We start from the raw sequence: 22640 nt of genomic DNA, 5'->3' as shown, positions 1-22640 counted from the left end.
AGCCTATTACCAAAAAATGTATTTTGACCTTTGATACAGTATGCTCCTATCTTATGTATCTGTAAGTAAGCTCAAAGCAGCTTCCATGGGGGGCTACTATGTCTTATGTATATACTGCCAGGTTTTCTTCAGTCCAAAACTGCCATGTAAATATTTCAGTCTTTTCCTCTACTTTTTTTTTTTTCTTTTTTTTTTTTCTCTTTTGAAACTTAATTTGAAAATATCTGAACAATGGCTAAGGGAACTATGCTAGACCTCTAGCACTGGTTAAAAGCTTCAAAAAAGCATATGTAATAATTAGAGGTGCGAAAAACTTGAATCAGCACCTGACGCTGGCAATCCAGCTCCTTTGGTTGCTTTAGGTATTCCACAGTACCCTTGAGACACTGAGGTTGCAGGCATTTCCACTGACACAGGGAAAGGGGAAATCCCATCTTAGCAACTATAATTTACTAAGGGAGGAAAAGGGCTCAGTGCTAACATCAGCACTCCCTGTGAGAAGGACCCATGCTGTCTGCTAGATGGCAATGCTGTAATGGCCAACAATGGCACCAATACAGGCAAGAAAAAGCTCCAACTATTAAGACACAAAAGAGCGAATATGGAATTTGACTACTTCAAAACAAAGATACCATGAGATGGGCAGATAACTCCTGTGCTGGCATTGAATGAGTTGGGGTGAAACCTGGCCACCAACATGTTCAACCTAGTTGTTGCTGCTGGTCCGAAGCAGTATCTTATCACCCAATGATAAACTAAATTTTCAAAAGTCAAGTTAAAAAGAGGCAGTACAGACATTACAAATACTCTTCTTTTTGTTTTTCTTCATTAGCTGAGGCAGAATCGGTAGGAGACAAGTTTACAGAGGCAAGGCACCTCATAAAAGTTACCATAATTGTTAACGAAGTAAGTAGAAAATTGGATTTCTTCTTATAATAAAATTAAATCAAGTGTGATCTTTAATCAAAGGAATACATTTTGGAAACATTTTATAAAAATGACAGTAAAAAGGCTGCCATGGAGAAGAATTAATGTAACATTAATTAAGAATATTGAACCAAGAATTTGGTACAGAAAGTACATGTACTTCTTTGAGAGAACAAAGTTGTCTGAATACATAATTATACTTGATTGTAGTTCTTATAACGGTTTTACACACCTTTTTAATGAAGTAAGTGAATGGTCTAAACTGATGCTTCTCTCCTGTGATAGTCAGCAATGAGAAACACAGCCTGTCCATAAATATTTTTGGGAAATATTTAGACAATTTTATTCAGTTCTGAGGAAAAATAACTTGGTCTGAGAGAAAGCAATATTAAATTGCAGAGTTGTAGAGTGCTATAGAAGTTCTGAAGAAGGAATAGCCATACTTGCAAGGGTGTCCATCAGTAGTGTCTGTTTTCTGTTGTCTTCAGTGGAAGTGCCATCTCAGATGGAAATTCTTCTTCAGTCATCCCTGGGCTTTTGAGGATATACTAACCTGAAGAACAGATGATTTCATTTTGTTTTACCTAACCAAGGAGAAATCAATGGTACTGAGATATTTAAATCCAATGGCTTAACTAGAACTTAAATAAAATAATGATAAATTGCCATGTTACTATGAGAAGAAAATCTGGTAATAAATGATTCAGTATTTTTTTAAGCCATCTACCTTGTTACAATTGGTTGTTGCACCAACAGATAAAGGAAGCAACTGCTATGGAAGAGAAAAGAAAATTTCTAGAAGCTCTAGTACACTTTAAAAATATTGTTTGAAGTTGAAAAGAAAAAAAAAAGTGTGCGATCATAAATTAAGCTCATGATATTTAAAAAAAGATGATGCCTAATGAAATCTGAATTAGAATGATAACACTTTGCAATCTCGTGCGAAATAGTATATAAATTTAATTGGACCCACTGGGTTTTACAAGCTTACTTGTCCAAGGGAGTGCTGTTTTTTGTAATGAAAACATCGTCCTTCACAATGTCAGAAGAACACATGGGAACCTCTGATCTCACATGCCAGATGTCACATTTTGTTACACTTACAAGCCCTGAAAAGCCATAGTAGTTTTGGAAATCCATCCAAACCAAGGATGTCATACTTTGTTCAAGTGTTGGTTCTTCAGCTGTAAAAGGATGTTGGTACTAAAATGCTTTCAACGATCACAAGCATTCGGGAAAAATAATGTCAGAGTATATGCTTATTATTTGAAGTTTAAATATTGACATGACTTCAAAAGATGAAGCAGCTGTCTGGATTTTTGATGCAGAAAATGGTTGAAAATATTGCATATTAGTAAGTACAGTGTCTTTGAAAAGTAAAATTTGTTGTAACTATGTTTTTACAAAGAACTGTGAACTGAGACCTGGGTCCAAAGTGTGCAGGAAGACTTCAGCAGTCCATTTTGCTTTATGCAAGCCTAGCATGTGAAAGATTTCCTCACATATAAGTTTCAGAATTGGATGGTTTCCAGTATTATTTATCTGCATTATTATTAGTGCCCTAAAGAACCATACATCAGGAAGCCCTCCTGATAATGCCCAGCCACACAGCAGAGACTGCCCTGACCAAATCAATGCCAACTTGAAGAACAGGAGACAACAGATGGATACCATCAGACAACAAAATTCAGGGAAAGGGCAAAACGGTACTGGACCAGAATATAACTGAGCTATGGCAAGCAAGTCAGCAGACTGACTGCTGTAAACTTCTGGTTTATTTATTTATTTTTTTTTAGATATTAGAGAAACCAGGAGAGGAGCCTTAAGAAGGAGTTTGAAGGGAGATAATGAAATAGCTCTGCAGATGTTTACAGAAATTTCCTCCCAGGCATGAAGGGCAGTGGGGGAGGAACATGAAAGCGCTTGTTGGAATATTTATCGCATGGGGGTGGGAGCTGATGTTGTGGGCTGTCAGAGGGAGGTGGTGGCATCCCTCTGGTGCATAAGAAGGGAGAGGAGTTAGAGTCACAGGAGAGCACAAGGAGAGTTGAAGCCAGCAGAGATTCAGTTCCTTAGAGGTCTGAGGCTGTATCCACCATGGTGGTTCCAAGCTGAGGTTTTGGTAGAGCAAGTTAAAGAGAACAAATGTGGGAAGAGGGTTGTTCACTTGGTTTTGTTTTGATTTTGGGGAACTTTATCCAAAATCTTTTGAATCCAAGGACGACACCAGCTCTTCACAGGGAATTCAGCTCCAGCTGAAGATACCTAAATGCAGGTGTTTGTGTGCGAACTGGGTATCTGATGTCCAGTTACCTCCGTGGAGATTTGTGCCTGGCTTCAGGTGCCTCAGGCAAGGTGTCTGATGCCACTTTAGGTCTGCCTGGTCTTTAGCAGCCATTCAGAAGGACACCTATCTCCAAGGACCTGTTGAATTGAGTCAGTACAGTCAGTAGACACAGAGCAAGCAGTTCATCACACCCTGAATAGATTAATCTGCATCTCTTTTGACTGTACTGGGGACTTAGTATATCTTTATACAAAGATATCTACACTTGGGTCTTAGCAACAAACTGACTACTGCTCCATGGATATTGAATATACTGCTCAGTGAAATCTGCGCTCTGTGGACGTTAGCAAGAGTTTTGACTTCAGTCAGATGAGGACTTACTTTCTGTGCTTTGTGCAGCACTTAGTATCCAGTCATTCTGTTCAGCTTGCAAATGCCGATGCTTCTTTAATTAAAATTTCCTACAAGCTCTTGAATTAACACCCCTATCCATCTGTTATTCCACTAATATCCGTGATAATGTCTCGCGGTAGCTCCCAAAGCTGCAGCTGAGCAGTGAAATACAAGGCAAGCACTAAGCTTTTCGAAGTCCAGCAGAGGTGTGGGCAGGTGTCTCAAACATCACTCTGCAGTTCCTGATGGAAGATGACAAGTAGGGTCTCAAAAGCAGTGCAGCTGCCCCTGTCCCCAGGACAGCATCCATTGGTTTAGGGATAGCCACGTGTTACTGCAGATGCATTGCCCAGTGCTGGAAAAAGCTGTTTTGGTGCTTGTTGGAATACTTATGTACTGCTGTACTGGGCTTTAAACAGGAAATACGTTCACCAGCTATCTGTAAGACTCTGTTTAATACTGTGCTCTGCTGGTTTTTGTGATGCATTCTGTTTTGAAGGGCTTTTTTCTGTTTGTGAGCTGAGAAATTGTGCCAGAATAACTGGAAGCAGTCTAAAGACAAGAAATGAATACATGTGAAAAGAACAACTCGTTATTTGAATAAGTTTGCCTGAAGGGCGTATTTCTAAACTTTTACTAAAATTCTATTCCCTTCCTTCATGTTAATTAAATTAAAGCTTGGGGGGAGACCATAATATAGTAGTGTGATATATCTGGGACATAACTCAAGAAACAAAAAGACATCCTACTTCCCTTGGCTCATCTGTCTTTTTATTGAATGCTGTGAGATTTCATTTGCAATAATGAGCCACTTCTGTACAGAACTTTTCCTTTCTACCAGACGAAAGGAAGAGCATGTTGACAGGAAGTGAGAGTTGCATAATCCCTGCACAAGTCAATGGCTGAATCAGTGCTCTGTTCTTCACCGCACTGCTTTATATGGCATCTGATTTTTTCCTTCCTCTGACTTGAATGAAAGAAGGATCAGTTCCGTAACAGACCACCTCCATCAGGGCATCAGAGACACATTTCTTTTCGTTATAAATTATTTCCATAGCATGCTGGGGTGAAATAGCGTGTTTATGACATCCATTCAACAAAATCATCCAGGGAGATTATGTTATCCTTGGAATCAGCCTCTACAAGTCTTGTAGAGTGGGCTAATGCAGTAGCAATATTTCTCCAGCTTTTTCCCTGTTTTTCTTTCTTGCAGTTGGAAGTGGTGACTTCTGGCTGTTCTGTGCTGGGCCACATGCAGGCACAGCAGGAAGCCCTTGGCTCCTCTGACTGCATTTGCTGTCCAAACAACTGCTCCTCACCCCCTCAGAGAAAGAACCAGTGGGCAGATAAAAATATTTTGCAGGCCAGATTTGGCTAATGGGCCATGAACTGAAGCAGCCTAATCAAAATACATGTTTAATTGAAGCTTGTTTCTTGAATTTTTGGCACGGAATAGGACACGTGCTTGTCTGGTTTGGAGGTTTTGCATGTTTCAACTTATGATCACATTAGTGGTATTCAGTGGCACTCAGACTTTCCAGGAATTGCTTAGTCCCATGTGAGAGTAGGCATACATACTTGAGGTAGTCCTCAAGCAGGCTCAAGTGCAAAGTGGCACCTTTACAAAGTATGACTATAGTCAGATCAGCTGTGGACATTTCTGGGAATATCTGCTTTGCTGGTTTGCGTTTGTGTTTGTTTTTTTTTTTTGCTTGTTTTCCCCCAAAATGTTGGCTTTGCCTGTATATCTAAATGAAACTTAATGCTTCATATGTAGAGTGCAAGAGATTTCCCTCATGCCTGTACTTATATCCTTAGTACCATAGGGAGTGATTTTCCAAATTTCACTTCCAGGCAGGACCTTCCAGGCAGGACCTGTTTAGGGTAACATATGCATAAGAGGTATGCCAGGATTGGCAGTGGATTTCAGTTGCTGGTCTTGGTAATCCTGTACAGATTTTTCACCTTTTTGCCCACACAGAGATCCCCAAATCAGATCTATGTTGAGACACACATCTGAGACCCATAACATTTGTGGCCTTCTCTCAAAATGTCCCTGGACCACAGCTTTCTATGCTGGGTTTCTCTACATTGCCCCTGCTGCTTATTTAAATAAGATAACATGGTAGTGACTTCAGAATATAAAGACATAAATAAGTATAAGCATATTTAGTTTTCAGATCGATTAGTTATGAATTTCAGATGCATTTTAACTATATGCTATTGCCAGGAGTTCTCATGCCTTCTGATGATAGGTGTGGGTGGCCCCCTGTCTTCTATTTCTCTCTCCAGGTAGGACAGCAAGACCCAAGAAAGGAGTTTATAAGACAGAGCATAGATAGGGATCAGCCATTTATCTCTAGATCCATCAGAAATTAGGTAGTTAGCCATCTTTAGACAAGAAGGAGCCTAACATAAAAGGCATTGAGATGTTGGTAATAGCAAAGGTCTGGAAGAAATTTCCCAGAGAGGACTATATTGGCTGAAGATAACCCAGACAAGATGTTGACTTGACTGGTAAGATGCCAATGGTCAGACCACAAAGCTAAAAGAAAGGGAATCAGGCTGTAAGATGTTAATTTATAACTAACAGCCAGCCCTCAATAGGAAAGAATCAGGTAAGGGGTGGAAGACATTGTCTGGGAAAAGAGACGCCTCTTCAGTGTTTAAGTCTCTGGCTGATGCTATAAAGGAGAAGCCTATGTCCATTTATTAGGTGTACACTGTGCCTAGCTTGGTTGCATAATTGCACAAGTATGTATAAAAACGTATATATTGGAGCTTTTTTCTGGAGTCATGCCAAAGGTTGATCTCACTCAGCCTTGCTGTGAGCAAATACTTTGTCACTGAGCTGCTGAGCACAGCGCTGGTCCCACTGGTTACCTAAAACGTGATGATCCAGTAATTCATTCATACACAGAATGCACCTTAATGGAATGTATTGTTCAAGTTTTCTTCATAATTATTTGTAAAGATTAATCTATTACTGCAGCCAGGAGATGCACTTGCTTTTATGTAGATAGAATGGGGGTTATGTGAATCTTAGTAGAAAAATTACTGTCTGTAAACTTTGGTGTGTCTGTGGGTGGCCTTGGTCAGACTTTCAGCAGAGTAGTGAATATTTGGAGGTCAAACTTGTGAAGTTGCCTAAAGTCCTGTTTTCTAGTTACAGTCAGCTGACCTTTCAGCAGTCTCTGAAATACTCAGAATGGGTTGGAAATGGAACTCAGTCTCTTAAGCGATCTTTATAAACAGGTAGACAAAACTATTTTAAGAATGAGAGGCATGAGGCAAAGGGGTACATCTCTGATTTTTTTCCCCTCTTCAGGTATATATTTGTGATAGATCACATTCCCAAGAGTCTGGACCTGAAGTGAAGGAGTAGACAGGTGGTAATTCATTTCTCTTACATACTGCAGGATGGATAAATATCACTTCTTTATTTTCTGGAGGTCCTTGAAAAGCATTATGAGAAGCCAGGAGAAATAGATGTTTGTACCCTTTGTCCATCTCAGCAGTTTCTGATGTTCAAGGAACCTTCTAAGCACGGCTAGCCAAATTCTGTCTTCCTGCATATGACCCACCGAGCTGCTATTGTTTCCAGTGGAGCACTTTCTTTGCCCTCTAATACCAGACACAAAGGACAGTAATAATTAAGTCATTTACACTGCTTTGATTTAAAAAGGCTTGTCTAATCATGGAATGTGCCAGGAGATTTTATCTGACACAATTTTTTCATGCCACCTGTACATTGGTTTCTCTCCACAGTCATCCACATCAAGCTTTCAAGCACAAAGGTTTTCATAGTTTGCATCCCAGGAGTAATAAAAAATTGAAACAAATTCTTTGTAGAATTTTAATTCCAGTGCTCTTTGCCTTCACTCTCTCCTTTGATTTTTGCAGCTTTCTCTAAAAGTGTTCTTTTTGCTTTTCTTGAAGACTGTATGTGGATGGACCTTTTGGAAGTCCCTTTGAGGAATCCCTGAACTATGAGGTCAGCCTCTGCGTGGCTGGTGGTATTGGAGTTACGCCATTCGCATCAGTACTCAACACACTGCTGTAAGTGAGCTCAAGCTTTTAAAATCCATTTCTTACCTCCACCCTGCAATTTACTGTAGTAGTGCATGTCAGATGGGGTTTGAGAGTATTTCAAAACTTCTACTAGCAAAACACAAGTGAATTTCCTTAAAGAGAGGTAAAGAACCGGGATGTCCCCTGGAGAGCATACATAATCTCATACAAGCTGTGTAACCCAAAGAATTCTGGCAGAGTTGTGCCACTAATGCACATGAGCTGGGACACTTGGACTAGTGTTTATATCCTACCACCAGCCTCACCTGCGACTATTGATTGCTATAGTCACAGACCCTTCAGCTAGATTTGTTCCCTGGTCTCTGCTTAGAGGAGGCTACGCACCATGGTAGTGTGTTTTTGAGATTCAGGAGGTCATGACAATCCTGCTGGAAATGCAGGGCAACTCTCCAGTTCTGTTTGAATTTTGTAAAAGTGTAAACTTAGGGTTTTAAAGGAATGGGCTTGACTTGGATTCAGGTCATGTTTGGATGTTTGACTCTATTTGAAGTTCTAAAATTTTAAGTATGAATTTTTCTTTACTTTTTTCCCCTTTATTTTAAATTAAAACCTTTGAAATTATGTTCAGACTGAAAGTTTCATCTCCTGTTTCTCTGTCACACTGGCAACATGCTTCCACCAAATCTTACACTGTATGATGTAGACTTGCTTTTATGATTGCTGCTGATTTTTATTGCTGGAGCATTGGCTAAGAGCTCCAGTCACAATTTAAGCACCCCTGTTTCATAGGCACAGTATAAACAGCCAACCAAAGCAGCAATCTTTCTCTGAAGTGTAGAAAGGCTAGCTGCCTTTGGGAAGGTTTTGCAGTGCACAGCTGAAGCATTTGTTCTAAGATGTAAATGCCAATAGCCAGCTCTAACTCCAAAATTAAAACTTGGATTTTAAATGCCATCCACGTTCTTCTGTCCTTGATCTGGGCTGGACCTGGCAATGCTGAGCACTTCAGAAAATAATCAGCCTCATCTGTCTTATAGTGCAGCCCTCAAAGACCATCTTGGGCTCCCTCATTTTCTTTTCCTATTAGTGTATTGATCATCTTCTCAAAGTTAGAAAGAATGTGAAACTTGGGTACAATTTTGCTGAAAGCCTGTAGTCCAGATGGGTAAGCTGACCATTTTTCTTGGGATGGTTTATCCTTGACAGCATTTAGCTAAAATGTCACAGATCATAATGATGGGCCAACAGCAGCTAATGAGATGGCTACCCCAACCACAGTGTTATTAGAAGCCATAAGAACTTGCACAGACATTGCCGTAGAAGCTTAACATCCAAAAACTTGAGCAGTCCACGCTTTTGGTTAAAGCCATAAATTACTTCCAAGCAGCCAATCCCATAATCTGGCTTTGTAGCCAGTCTTCCTCATGTGCACTGTAGCATTATGCTGGGGAATAATTTTGTGACTCTAGAAAAAAAAAGTAACAATCTCAGCCTGCTTTCATTCTCAGTATTTAAACATCTACAACAAATCACAAGCGTACTGGATGAGCTGCCTGTTGTGTTTACCCTGGCTGAGAAGCAGAAATCGGCAGGTGTGAAAATGCAAACTTCCTTATGATGCCAGCGCTGCAGAGCAGCGGGGCCAGTCCTGTTGTGTCAAGGACAGGCAGTTCTGGGGGAGATCAGAACCCTGTCGAGATGGAGAGGCATTTTGTTTCTGGCTCAATTATTTTCCTGTTGTATGAGCACAATTTAATTTCTGCCCCTGCCCTTGACTGCACTTAACTGTTGAACCCTGCACCTATTTTTAAGAAGTCATGACTTACATTAACAAAAGCTAGTGGCTTGAAAGCTAGTGTCTTGCAATGGGAGGATCCTTAAATAACAACTTTTATTATGGGCACTGGTAATATTTAATGAAAGAAGTATTATTTGCACGTGGATGTGGTTATAATGGGAGACTGCACCTGGGAGATTGTCTCTGAATTACTGAGCTACAGCAATTCCGTACAAAATTCCTTGCATTTTTCTCTTCTTCTTTTGTCTGTTTTTATGATGAAAGGCACTTATTTTCCTTGCTACTGCTTGTAGTTATCTTGTCACATCTGACCAGATTGTGACCCTTCCTAAGGGTTTGTCTTAGAGGTAGACAGAAGAAGATGGAAGAAATCCTAGTCTACAGGTCAACAGCTTACAAACACAAAAGCTGAAGTCAGGACTTGAAAGACACTCCTTCCCAGTCTTAGTGCATGTTTTTCTCTCTGTAAGGGAGAGATCACATAAAGGTGAGTTCTCAGCTGCGGCATGCTGCTGAAAATGTCTCCGTCCTTGCTCCTCATGCTTATGGTGGAGGTTAATAGCATGGAGAGGTGAGACAGTGGTTGGAGCCATCCTTTATGTGTATTTGTTAGTGCAATACCATGTCTGAGTATGCTGGCAGCCTTAGAGTTTAAATAATGCACAGTGGGAGTGGTGAGGTGTGTTATGAAGCTTTTTTGCTGGAGTTGGCTCCTGGGACTGGTATTTGAAGTTGCCATTCGTTGGTCTTCTCTATCTGAACATTATTTTAGGAGGAGGAGGAAACAATTTTTTCACTGGCCATTTCAGTGAACTACACAAACAGCATTGGCTAACTAAGAAAAGACTTCCTGGATATTTTTGTTTGGTTTGAACTCATTAATCATCAGGAATTTTTTTTTCACTTCTATTTTCTATTGGAGTTCATTCCAATACTTCCTTTGTGCTATATTTGCATTTTGTTTGCATAAGAAATCTGACATAAGAGTCTTGTTTTTCTAAGCGAAATGTCAGAATCTGTTCATGACTGCATTTTACCCACCAGCATTTTCAGAGGACTGTATTATATCTCACAGTTGCCTAACACAATGGAGCTCTGATTTGATTTGGTCTTTGTGACTCTGCTGCAGTATTAATTATAATCAACTAGAGCCTTTCACATATACTGGCAGAATTTAGTCCTGGCATTATTGCATTTGTCAATATTTTCCTCTTATGGGTCGCTTTATAAACCTAATAAAGAATTGACATAATACACTTAAACTTAGAATGTCTGCTTTGCTTTGAAATAAAAGTCTGATGATGATACATGAATCTATATTTGCAGCCCAGATCATCTATATAGTTGACAACTTCCTAATGCAGAAAAGGGAGCTGCGAGGGGTGTTGGCTCTGCATTAGAGATTTAATATTCCCAGAATCATCCTTATAGACCACATTGGTCATTTCAGTGTCTGATGTATCATAGGATGAAGAACAACTTAGCAGTTGGCTTCTAATAGAAATTCACGTTTCCACTAATGAATATGAAGCAACTTAGTTAACGTTGCCTTTTTAAAATAATAATTTTTAATTCCCCAAACATTTCATTTTCAAGTGATGGCTGGAAACGCTACAAGCTGAGAAGACTCTACTTCATTTGGGTGTGCAGGGATGTTGAATCTTTCCGCTGGTTTGCAGATTTGCTCTGTATGCTGCATGACAAGGTAACGGGTGTTGCTTGGAGGGATGCCAATAATGTAATAAATGCAGGGTATGTCCACACAACACATATGGCATGCTATAAAGAATACCAGCAAACTTCAGCTCTGCCTAGGCTACCTGGCCTCCATTAGTGCTTGAAGCTGCATAAACCAGTGTATGTCACACTGGTATTTCATTGCACAGTGTTGCTGGACAGCTTTCTGTGAAATTTATGAGATGGAAGAGGAACACACAGGTTGAGGAGTCTGAGTGGCCTTTTGCCTTTTGGCTCGTAGATGGATTAAGAAGGGAGGGGGTTTACAATTTAATGTGGATTTTAAAAGGAATGTGGCTTCTAAAATAATATTTTGCACACAGCATGATGTGCAACATTCCGTAGTGCACAAAGGGGTGCTATGTAAACACATCTTCATTAAAAAACTTACTTCAGTGATGCTGAAACCTGAGTCCATCAGCATAGTAGGCACAAGTGACTTTATACTTCCTTTAAAGAAGGGATATTATTTCACTAGCTGTTTTTATCATCCTCCCAGCTTTGGCAAGAGAATCGACCAGACTATATAAATATCCAGCTGTACCTCAGTCAAACAGATGGAATACAGGTATGTGGCTAAATGCTGTTTGTAAACCAAACTAGACCTTGGGGTAGCAGACAATGCAAACTGTCAGTCATATGCAAAAGAGAATTATTGCAGATGGTAAAAACAGGAACTGAGGCCATAAGATCAAGTGATTGATTCATTGCTAGGGCAAGAGAGCAAGTCCATCCCCACCGCATAAAAGAATCTGGTCTAGTAGCCTTAACTTGATTATATGTGGGCAGAAATCCACATCTTCTTTTTCTAGGAAAGAGGTCCTTCCAGGCCAGGCCACAGACCAGACAGTTGGCAGGGTTTGATGGGAAATCTGCATCATTGCTGGGCTAAGAATCAAAACAGGATAGTTGTAGCAGCATGCAAGCTCAAATCTTCCTTTAAAACAAATATTTTGAGAGAAGATGGCTATTTTTAAAAGCTCTGGATTTTTTTTTTTGTTTGCCTGAAATATCAAAAAAAGTTACAAAGTGCTTGATGTATGAGACTGTAAGTTAACTGCCAGTTGTCGTATATTGTCAGCCCCAAAAATGTTCTCTTTCCTCAGCTCCTGGAATCTCCTCCCAGAGATATAGATGCTTATGATATTCATTTTACATTATTTAGCATGTAAACCTAGGCCTGATTCTTTACCCAGCTGCGTCTGGAAGCTTTACCATTCACTGCAGTGGGCCCAGGACCAAGCCTAACAACTACTACAAAATGTGAAATGCAGTGAGAAACCATGCCCAAAGGATTTTGATCTGCCTGGTATCAGGTAGAGACAGCATAACATTCCCAGCTCTGGTAGGAATGCTATCCAGTATTCTAGATGATGTGATAGCTACAGCAGTTATGAACAGCGCTCCACAGCTTTAATGCCTGGATGACATACGTCATTTTGAATGGTGTGCTTGAAAATATCTAATTGTGAACCTGCTGTGGTTAAAATTTTAACCTGGTTAGGTTAAAAATGAAACTTGAAGCAGGATTGCATTGCAAGGACACAGCAAGATTGTAATGACAGCCAATTCAAAGCAAGTTTTCTGATCCTGTGTATCAAACAGCTACTGAATTTATTATTTAAGTCAACTTTGTTTTAAGTCTTTCTTTAAAGTCACTTTTCTTTTGTGGCTGTTGAACAAAGCTGGCATGAACTACAATGCTGATGATGATTTCTCAAAGGGGGTGTTAAACTCAACTCTCCATTGCCTTACAGCTTATGTGTTCACTGATGTCAGTCCAAGTGCTGACTGCTACCAAAATTAGGGCAGTTTCGCTTTGTGCTCCCTTTGCTTGGGAGCAGTATGCTTTTGTGACAACAGGGAGTCAATCCCTTCCTTCAGCAAATGCCTCTTGAATATAAAAGGCCAGGGGAGAGGATGAGTTGGCTAAGGCTCTGTGTTTGCATGGGTATGAGCCATGTTTCAGATCATTCCGCAGCAGAGAGAATGTGGGATGCTAAAGATGTAATTCCTCTCTGCCTTCCTGTTGTGTTAGGACACAAGAACCAAGGAAAGGTAATAGCCCTGCAGTGGAAGGGCATTTGACCTTATAAAATTGCTGGTGAGTTAGCATTGCTGCAGTGGGTTGGGTTCCATCTGGGGACCAGTTTTGGCTGCTTTCTGCTGTTGAGGCAGCACAAAGCAGCTGGCAAACTACTCTCAGGGAGAAATGTAAGATTTCCCTTGTTACTTTTTCAGGCCTAGTCATCTTAATAGTACCTTGTATGTAATCGAAAAAAAATTCTTCAGACAGAAATATGATTTTTGCATCAGCAGTGTTTCTTCCAGCTAAGCATTAAAGGCCAATGAAGGAATGAATAATAGGAGCGTAGTTATTGTTTTATGGCTTAAATAAATTGGTTTAAAAGTAATGGGGAGATTAATGAGCAGCTGCGAGAGGAACAATGTATAATAAACACCAAGGAGAGCCATTGAAAAAGGCAGTGAGTAGAGGTATTGATGTATGAAATGGCTTCAGTTTTAATCACAACTGCCTGATACTTGGGCTTGGGTTTTACACCTCAGCGATATGGTAAGTCAAGCAATGTCAGAAATGGGAGCCCCGGGTGATGTGAGGCAATCTGCAAATCAGGCAGCTTGCAGTTTTTTGTTTCTTGCAGAAAATAATTGGTGAGAAATATCAAGCCCTAAACTCGAGGCTTTTGATTGGACGACCCCGGTGGAAGCTCCTCTTCGATGAAATAGCAAAGTGTAACAGGCGGTGAGTACTGGTCTGCTAGAGGGATGCCACTGTTTGAGGGATGGGGATACTAGGTCTTTGCAGCTCTGTGTTGTATGAAAATGTTCTTAGAGTTCTATCTTGGACTCTAATGTTCAAGCTACTGATGTTGAAATTAGCTGGTATTTTGCTCTGAGAGATAGCCTGCACAAACTCAAACATTAAAAATAAAACAACAAAAAACTCAGCATAGTTCATCTTTTCATGCAGCTTAGGATGTTCAGTGGCCCAGAAAGTGAAAGTAATAGATTTTCATCTCATTGCACTGGGATTGCATGTGTTTTTGTCCATTGCAGTATCTTGCTTGCAACATAGGCTGTTTCTATATATAAAGCTGCAGGTTTTTAAAGTCACTGACTTCTCATATAATTTTAATGATTTATTGTACTGGATTACAACAAATAAATTGCATAAGGAAGAATCTGGCTGTCCTATATTGTTTTTATTCAGAGGATATATTGTCTTCAGAGATTCCTGGCAGTTTTTATTCTTTGTTAAGCCCTGGCAATGCCTTTTTACTGTGCTAGGCGAACATACTATGGTCTAAAACAAGACAGTTGTAAAACAGAAGACATGCAATTAGACTATGGAATGTCTTTTTCCAGATCCTGCTTTGTTGGTTGGTTATATTACACCCTACTGGCAGTGTCCTGACTTAAAAGCTGATGTGGTAGACAGGATTGTGTGAGTCTTCCCTAATCTGCTTCTGGAAAAGTCAGTAGGGTCGGAGCCTCAAGCCACCCGCAGTAGCTTTTGAAAGTAATCTGTCTGCACCAGACTGAGAGGTGCTCTCACGATCATTTTCACCTACAGACCTTTTCCCTCAAAATGTTTTTTGTCTTCTGTTTCACTTGTGAACTGTTGCCCATGGCTTATTCTCCAGTCTTCTGGAGCTGAATATGACTAGGGGTTTTGGAGCCCTGTATCTTAAGAAATATTGAGCACCACTGTGTATCACTGTTGGCAGTGTAAGCTGCTGCAGCCATGTATCTTGTGTTCAGGTCTTAAAGGATGTTGTGGAAAGGATGCCCCAAAGGCTGCTGCAGAGCAAACGAATACTACTTCAAGAATGGCAGTAGTAAAGAGCCATGGGAAAGATGGGGAAATAGGGAGGGCAGAGAAGCAAGTTGACTCTGGCTCAGGCTCCTGCACAGAGGTCTGCTAACCTCTTTTTGCTCCATTCTAATGGCTTTTTTTTTTTTTTTGCTTAACTGTGTGAATCCAGTTTCAAAAGATGAAAATCATAAGGCTTCTGCCACTTCCTTGCAAGGCTGCAAGTGCACATAATACAGATGAAGCTATTAGTGGTAGTCATGCTTGCTTTTTCCTTTGCGCTTTCCATTGCATTATGCCTAATTAGACCTTCAAGTGCCATTTCCTCTGCATTTTCACACCAGGTCTTTAAATTATACCACCATTTCCAAGCAAGGTGTCTCTTATTACCTAAATAATTCTCTGCCTCTTTTTCACCGTCCTGCAGCTTGCTAAGATGTAGGCTTTCTTACCATTTGTCACCCCTTATCACAATATATAGATATAGGTCTGTTTCTATAGGTGTAGTTACGTGTAACATGATAAACAGTAGTGCAACCTGTAAATCAACTATACCACAGAAACATGGATATCATAGATGAATATTCTGTTTCCCTGGACAAGACAGAAACTTCAGTTTTTCTCTGTAGTCTGATTCCTGGTCTCCTGCTAACTTTATTTCAGTTCTTATTTCTGAGTAACTTTCTACCTAAATAACCACACTGCAATATGGAGACCAAAAAAAGAGCTGGGCAACTAAGTTTTTTTCCAGCATCTGGTGCCAGCATTCAGATGTTCACATGTATTTGCAATCATCCCCTTGGGCTTGTTTATGGGCAGCCAAGAAGCCTAGATATTTTCCATTTTTTATCTTGTGACTTCAGTCAAAGCTGTGCATAAGTAAACACACAGCTGGCAAACCTCTCATCAGTTCAGCCATCTGATTGGTTTGTGGTTTGTGAATTGTTGCTCTTGTTGCTGCTTGGGTCCCAAATAGCCAAAGTGCATTTGTAAGTGTCTGAGCTTTGCCAGAGCTTCGGAGTATGACATGGGACAACCCGGCCTCAGGCTCCTAACTCTTCCCTCCAAACTGATTGGAGCAGACGCATGCCATCTACTGTTGATATTTTATATGACACCTGCAGTCTCAGGGATGTGCACTATGATGGTTTATGTAATAAATTATTGGTCTTGTTTTTCGTGCTTTTTGGGGTCAGAGCAGCAGCCTTGTTTCTGCTCAGTTGTGTCCTGAGTGAAAAGCTTACACCATGCTGTTGCAGAAATGCTTTCTCAGTTTTGCTTTGTTCAAATAGCTGCATTTTTCCAGATGGGAGACTGACCTAGAAAAAGATGAATATCTGTAGGAGAGGAAGGCGTGGAGTACCATGACACATATCTCATGCTTTGTAAAGGAGATACTCTCTCTCTAGGAATGGATGTGGGATTTAAAACTGGAATATTTCAAGTCTTGAGTCTGTCCTCTCTAGGTCGCAAAATATTTCAGCTCTCCCTCAGCTCCCACTGTTCAAAAAACAGATGTAAGAATACTGCTGACCTACTCATCCAATAGGAACATTAAGAAGTCTTGAAAGGGTAGTTATTTATGTAACGCTTTGAGTGAATAAAATCCTATATTAATAATTATTCCAAAGAGGGGCCTATAACACAGCTTCCCCGATTGTAAACATGCTAGTGGTATTTAAAAGATTTTCAGACATTATGTCCCAGCAACACTTTGCTGTTTTCCTCTGAGCAACCAGGTAAATCATTGACCCAAACAAGTGATAGGCAATTAAATCCCGTCAGCTTGAGGCAGTAGTGTACTGCTCCATGCAGGAGCTGCTTTCAGCTCCCTGCCTGCTTGTGTCACAGCCTGTGCTGCAGCAAACCAGGCAGGAGGAAAGTATCTGCAAGCAGGGAAGTGGTGGGCGTAGGTGGGGGAGGACATGTGGGGTGAATTGTGGGAGGTAAGTATTACGCAGCATAATATTCAGCTGCTGATGCTGGGTATCTGTAGGAAGAACACTTGAGAACCTCTGGCTCGCTGTATGGGGCAATGCCAGGAGCTCTTCCGAGTCAGCCACAAACCTCTTATGACAGCTTAGGCAAAGCACTTTACCTTTTGGTGATTTTGTTTACTGCCCAAAAATTCTCTGAACCTTAGAAGGTTGTTGCTAGGATGGGGGGTACATTAGCAGTATGTGCAGCTTGGAAATGCCTGTGCTTAGGAGGTGTGTACATACATACATACATATATATGTATGTATATATATATATAATATATATATATATATGTATATGTATATGTATATATATATTATATATATGTATATATAATAATATATAATATATATGTATATATATATATAATGAGAAGGAGAGAGATAGATGATCTCTGTTTTTTATTTAGCAGTTGTCCATACTAGTTAGACTGATGAAAGCAATAACATTAATTCCATCAATTAAATGTGCAGTAGAAAACATTCTTGCTGCCAGCTTGCATACCCTTTTTTTCCTCTGTGCACAGAACAGAGGATGTTCAGATTCTGCAAGTGCTGAGAAATCGTGTTTGAGACCAACAAGCAATAGTGTGCTCATTATTTCTGCCAATCCAGCCACCAACGCAACACCCTTTGCCATTAAGAGGAGTTCTGCCAGGGCATGAAAGTTTAATAGATATACATAAAAATGAGAAAAGTGTGAGTTATGAATATCTGACATGGATTGATATAAGAGATGATGTAATATATGTCAATTAAAATGTCAGCATTGTGAGGTGCCTGCACAAGGACACGGTTGCACTTACCTCTGTAACTTTGTGATGCCTTTTGATGTTTGAGTCCTCAGGTGTGCCATGCCAGTGTTTGTGTCCCGTTGTATACCATGGGCTGCCATGCTGTTTGCACTGCTGTTTGACATCAGTGACATACACTTGGCAGTATGCATCAAAGATTTCTGTTTATAGGCATGAGTTCCCTTTTTTCACCAAACATATACACAGGCAGCTTTAAACTGTGCATTTGAGTATCTTCATGTGCTAAGATACTTTGTGTTAAATAGTCACTGGATAAAATACTGAAACAGTCCTAGAGGCAAGGACCAGAACTCAAAGTCTCCAGCCTCCTGGTGAGTGCTGTAAATGATAATAGTTAGAGCCACGTTCCCCTTTATGTTCTCTCTCCATCCCACTAATTCTTTTAAGATTTTTCTGTGTAGTGGCACAATTTCAGCAGGAAGATGAAGACTTTTTTTAAAATAATATATAAGAGACAGCACCACATCCTCTTTTCTCGCTCCTTCCTTACTCTTCTCCTCATCTTTCAAGGGAAGGGAGATGATGAATATCATGAGTGGCTCAGCTCTGCTGTTGTGTATTTGCCCTGTTCTACCGCTGGCTATTGCCCAGAGTCTTTAGATGCTGTGTGACCATGAGTCTGACTTAAAGCTTCTGTGTAAGGTGACCAGAGTGCAAAGTGGTGCTGTCAGTGGAGTTGTTGTAATGGATCTGGCCTGATAGCTGGATATGGATACAAGGATCTTTTTCTGTGTTTAGCTTTTCACAAGGCTTTCCAATACAGCTACTGGAGGAACGATTTCATGCTAATGTGAAACTAATGTGGTAAAGTTGTTCTGCTGCTGCCAGAAATAATCGTGGGTTAGTAGTGCTCTGTTTTCATTGTTGTAACAAATCCCTGTTAGTGACTTGATCTCCTACTTGTGTAAATCAAAAGTTACACTAATAAAGTCGTTAGAGTAAGACACGTTTTTTAACTCCCCCCCAAAAACAAACAAACAAACAAACAAACAAAGTGATTAATTAGCAGTTTCTCCTTGCTTGGTATCTTGAGACTAAGATGAGGTTCTTTTTTGCAAGAGTCATCTTAGTCAAGTAAGTAACAGGATGTGATGTGGAGAAAGATGGGAGAGATCTAGTGGCTTCTGTAATACCAGCTACATGACCTAATGAGTTGTTCTCACCCTAAAATCTGTACATAGTTGGCATTTCTATAATACTATGAAAGCAGAACCCAATTCTGTCAATTGTTAGAAGTTAGTGTTCATTCACAATGTCATAACTTATTTTATTTTCTCTTTCAGGAAGACTATTGGAGTTTTCTGTTGTGGACCAAACAAAATCTCTAAGATACTTCATAAACTGAGCAACAGCAGCAACTCTTATGGGACAAGGTTTGAGTATAATAAGGAATCCTTCAGCTGAAAGTCTGTTGGACTAGCAAGAGTCTCTAGAAGATAAAAGTGCAATTTTTTGTTTGTACAACTTAAAAGTTCAGCTGTGGTTTAAACAGACAGAAATGTACCAAAGAATAGCACAGTTTTTCTTATTTATGATTATTTAAGAGTCTGGAAAATGATGGACATGGCAGTATACCAACAAATAATAAGTGCTTATGCTCAAAGCCAAATGTTCTCACACAATATTTGTGGCAGCAGTGATTCTTTGGAGTTGTTTCTGTTAATTGAAAAGTACAAACACTGGGGAGAGACACAGTTGCTTTAAAAGCCAATGGAAGGACAATCTGTGGAATGTTCTTCCACTTCAACCCTCTGAAGTTGGATCAGTAAATTAAACCCCAGGTTAATCCAAATGGCAAAACATAGTGCATTTCAAAGACCTATTGCTTTTGTTGGTATACAAACCTTATGGCTTTGGGGTGAGACGCTCCATACTACAGGTTTTATGCATTGCAGAATTGAGATTCTGTATTTCAAATATACAGTGTTACTCTAGTCTGCTTCTGTCATGGGTGTCAGTATTCCCACCTTGAATGGAAGAAAGGGAGCAATTTAGGCACATCAATTCAGCATTCAGCAGTTTGCAAAATAAGTGTGATTTGTGCAGCCAGAAATATGGGGCAAAAAAGTAATTAATGGGAGGACATGATGTTTTCGTATACCACATGCTGAACATGGAAGTAGCACTCACATGCCCTGAGTGTCAAATACTTATTAAAGCATTCAGGTGTTCTTACTGATTAATTTCCAATGAAGCAGATTGAAAACCAGTTTTGGAAGCTGCAGATTGTCTTTGGTTGACTGTGATCCTTGGATTACAGAATCACAAAATCACAGAATTTCTAGGTTGGAAGAGACCTCAAGATCATCGAGTCCAACCTCTGACCTAACGCTAACAGTCCCCACTAAACCATATCCCTAAGCTCTACATCTAAATGTCTTTTAAAGACTTCCAGGGATAACCATCACTGGAGTCGGGCTTGTTTATTCAGTCACACTGGTGGCCCTAAAAGCAGGATCAGGCCAGATCTACAGCAGAGTAGGAGTGAGGCCTTAATTTCTGTGGCTCTTGACATCTTGTGTGCAGATCAAAACTTCTCAGAGTCATAGAATGGCTCAGTTTGGAAGGGTCCTTAAATACCAACTCCAACCCCCCTGCCACAGGGAGGGACACCACCCACTAGATCAGGTTGCTCAGGGCCTCATTTAACCTGGCCTTGAACACCTCCAGGGATGGGGCATCCACAGCTTCTCTGGGCAACCTGAGCCAGGGCCTCACCACCCTCTGAGTGAAGAATTTCCTCCTAACCTCTTAGCTAAATCTCCTCTCTTTACATTTAAAACCATTGCCCATTGTCTTGTCATTATTTGATTGAGCAAAGAGTCACTCTCCATCTTTTTTATAAGCCTCCTTTAAGTACTGAAATGCCACAGTGAGGTCAGCCCGGAGCCTTCTCTTCTTTAGGCTGAACAGCCCTAGCTCTCTATTATATTTTCAGTATGTTCCATAGGGGAGGATCTGAAATATTCAAACATAAGTTCTTCTTCCCTGTCCTTATTAAAGCTTTTTTTTCTGACTGCTGATAGGTGCCAAGGAAAGGCTAGGGGTTGAAACAAGCACTTGAAAACTTTTTGGTTCTGAGAAGCAATATTTTGTTCCCTCATTTCAATAGCCAATCCAATTTCCTTTATTTTCTCTTTACTCTTTTTATGTTATTTTGCTGAGAAGGGGACATTTAAACTTGAGCCAGACACTTAGCTGGCATTAACAGCAATCATTCTACTGCATCTGAGTACAACAGTACTGCTTTACACTTGCTGAAAACCTGGCCCTTCATCTTCAGCAGAAGCTTGGAAACAAAGCCTGTAGCATCTGCAGAATAAGCTCATGTAAAATATCTCATCATCTCTCATACCTCTGGTTCACCTGTATTTAGAACAGTGCATTTGATTCAGTTTACTGCTTTCCAATGAATGAATTTTTCATTTCAGTAGGAAAGACTTACTAATTTTCACCTAACAGCACAAGCTCTCTATCAGTATCAGTATCAGTATCAGTATTCAGAGGAAAGCATTTTTCTGGTAGGTGGTGTATTGGCATGTTGTAAGTGTAACTAGTGAAGATGAGTTTGATCTTTGCCTTGGCAGCTTCTGCTGTGGAGTTGCCCCAAGTGCAGCAGCAAAGCCCCACTGGGATGTGTTTCTTAGTGCCTGGACTTTGCAGGAAGTTCCTGCCTCTGGCTCTGCCCAATTTGAAATTCAGAGGGGAAAGAAAGAGCCAGAGATGGACTTATTCCTACTGATGAGAATTCTCAAAGGAGCCTAGAGGAGACAGAAGCCAAAATAGAAATGCAGTGTGAGATTGGAGCCTACATTGCAGCTACTGATTTTATTTTTTTTTTGAGGCTGGAAGGATCATTATTTTCCTATTGGATCTCCTTCATCTGTCCCTGTAAAACTGGAGGTATGCAGAAAAGTGTCAGATCATTTTAATCACTAATATTTCTAATAGTGCATGCATGTATTTCATAATAAGCATAACACTGATGGCAACATGCATAAATGTCAGGTATTGCCTGCACTGTCAGCTTTTGTGTTTGTTTGCAGTTAGCTTAAAGCATGACTGCAATCATGACTGCATCTGTTAACTACATCCACACAGTGATCATTTTCCTCTCGTTTTAGGATCTAGTGTCTAATGATTTTTAAATACAGTGTAGAGTCATCTAATCACGATGTTCTTTGTGGATTCACATCTCCTCTCTCATAGATATCGGTTCCATTACTGTATAATGAGCAGCTAGTTTTGTAGTTGGTTCTGTGCTAAAACAGATGATATTTTCTGGCTCAGCTCTTACATAGGTAGTATTTTATAATTAATAATAATAGTCCTGTGCTCTTGCTCTGAGTACTAGCAGAAGCTGACACTGTGGAGGAATGTTATCTCCTGTCGTTACATGCTGTCAGAGCAAGATGCAGGCAGAGGCACACTCTCCTCTTTCTGCCTCTGTCCTATGCCAACCTCAGCTGACCTACTTGTAAAACAGGCTGGGGACTGTCTACCTGTCTGGAGTGTTGTGAGGCGTAATTAATGTTTTCGGGATCACTTCAGTGCACCTGCAGTGAAAAGGTCTGTGTAATTGCTATTCAACAGTGTTTGTGTTTTATTTTCATAAAGCTTTGTTTGACTGAGCCTTTCTGTTGCTTGTGTGAGTATTGCTAGACCGGATAAGTATGGATTTGGGGAAAGGTTAAAAGCTTCAGTTGCTCTTTTCCTTTTCTTTGTGCTGTGCTTTTTAGAGGAGCAGAAAGTTTAAGGGTTAGTGACTGTGACTTGGTTTCAGGAATGGCAAATGTTACTGATAAAGGCAGTCAGGCTGCATTCTCCTTGCTGCTTT

General features: G+C 40.2%; 1 protein-coding gene across 1 annotated transcript in view; it reads left to right on the top strand.

The window, feature by feature from the left end:
- NOX4 (NADPH oxidase 4) overlaps positions 1-19207 on the top strand; it is a gene marked incomplete at both ends in the record, with an annotated part of 107809 nt that extends 88602 nt beyond the window's left edge. The window contains 5 exons of the mRNA XM_084306601.1: positions 7547-7666; positions 11034-11142; positions 11674-11742; positions 13838-13938; positions 19087-19207. Of these exons, the coding sequence (XP_084162727.1) occupies positions 7547-7666; positions 11034-11142; positions 11674-11742; positions 13838-13938; positions 19087-19207 (520 nt within the window). The remainder of the gene's footprint in view (positions 1-7546; positions 7667-11033; positions 11143-11673; positions 11743-13837; positions 13939-19086) is intronic.
- Positions 19208-22640: the final 3433 nt, after the last annotated feature.

Source organism: Netta rufina, assembly GCF_964035555.1.
Source record: "Netta rufina genome assembly, chromosome: 1".
NCBI lineage: Eukaryota > Metazoa > Chordata > Aves > Anseriformes > Anatidae > Netta > Netta rufina.
Note: the sequence above shows the minus strand (reverse complement) of the source record. Positions and strands in the feature narration are given on the sequence as shown.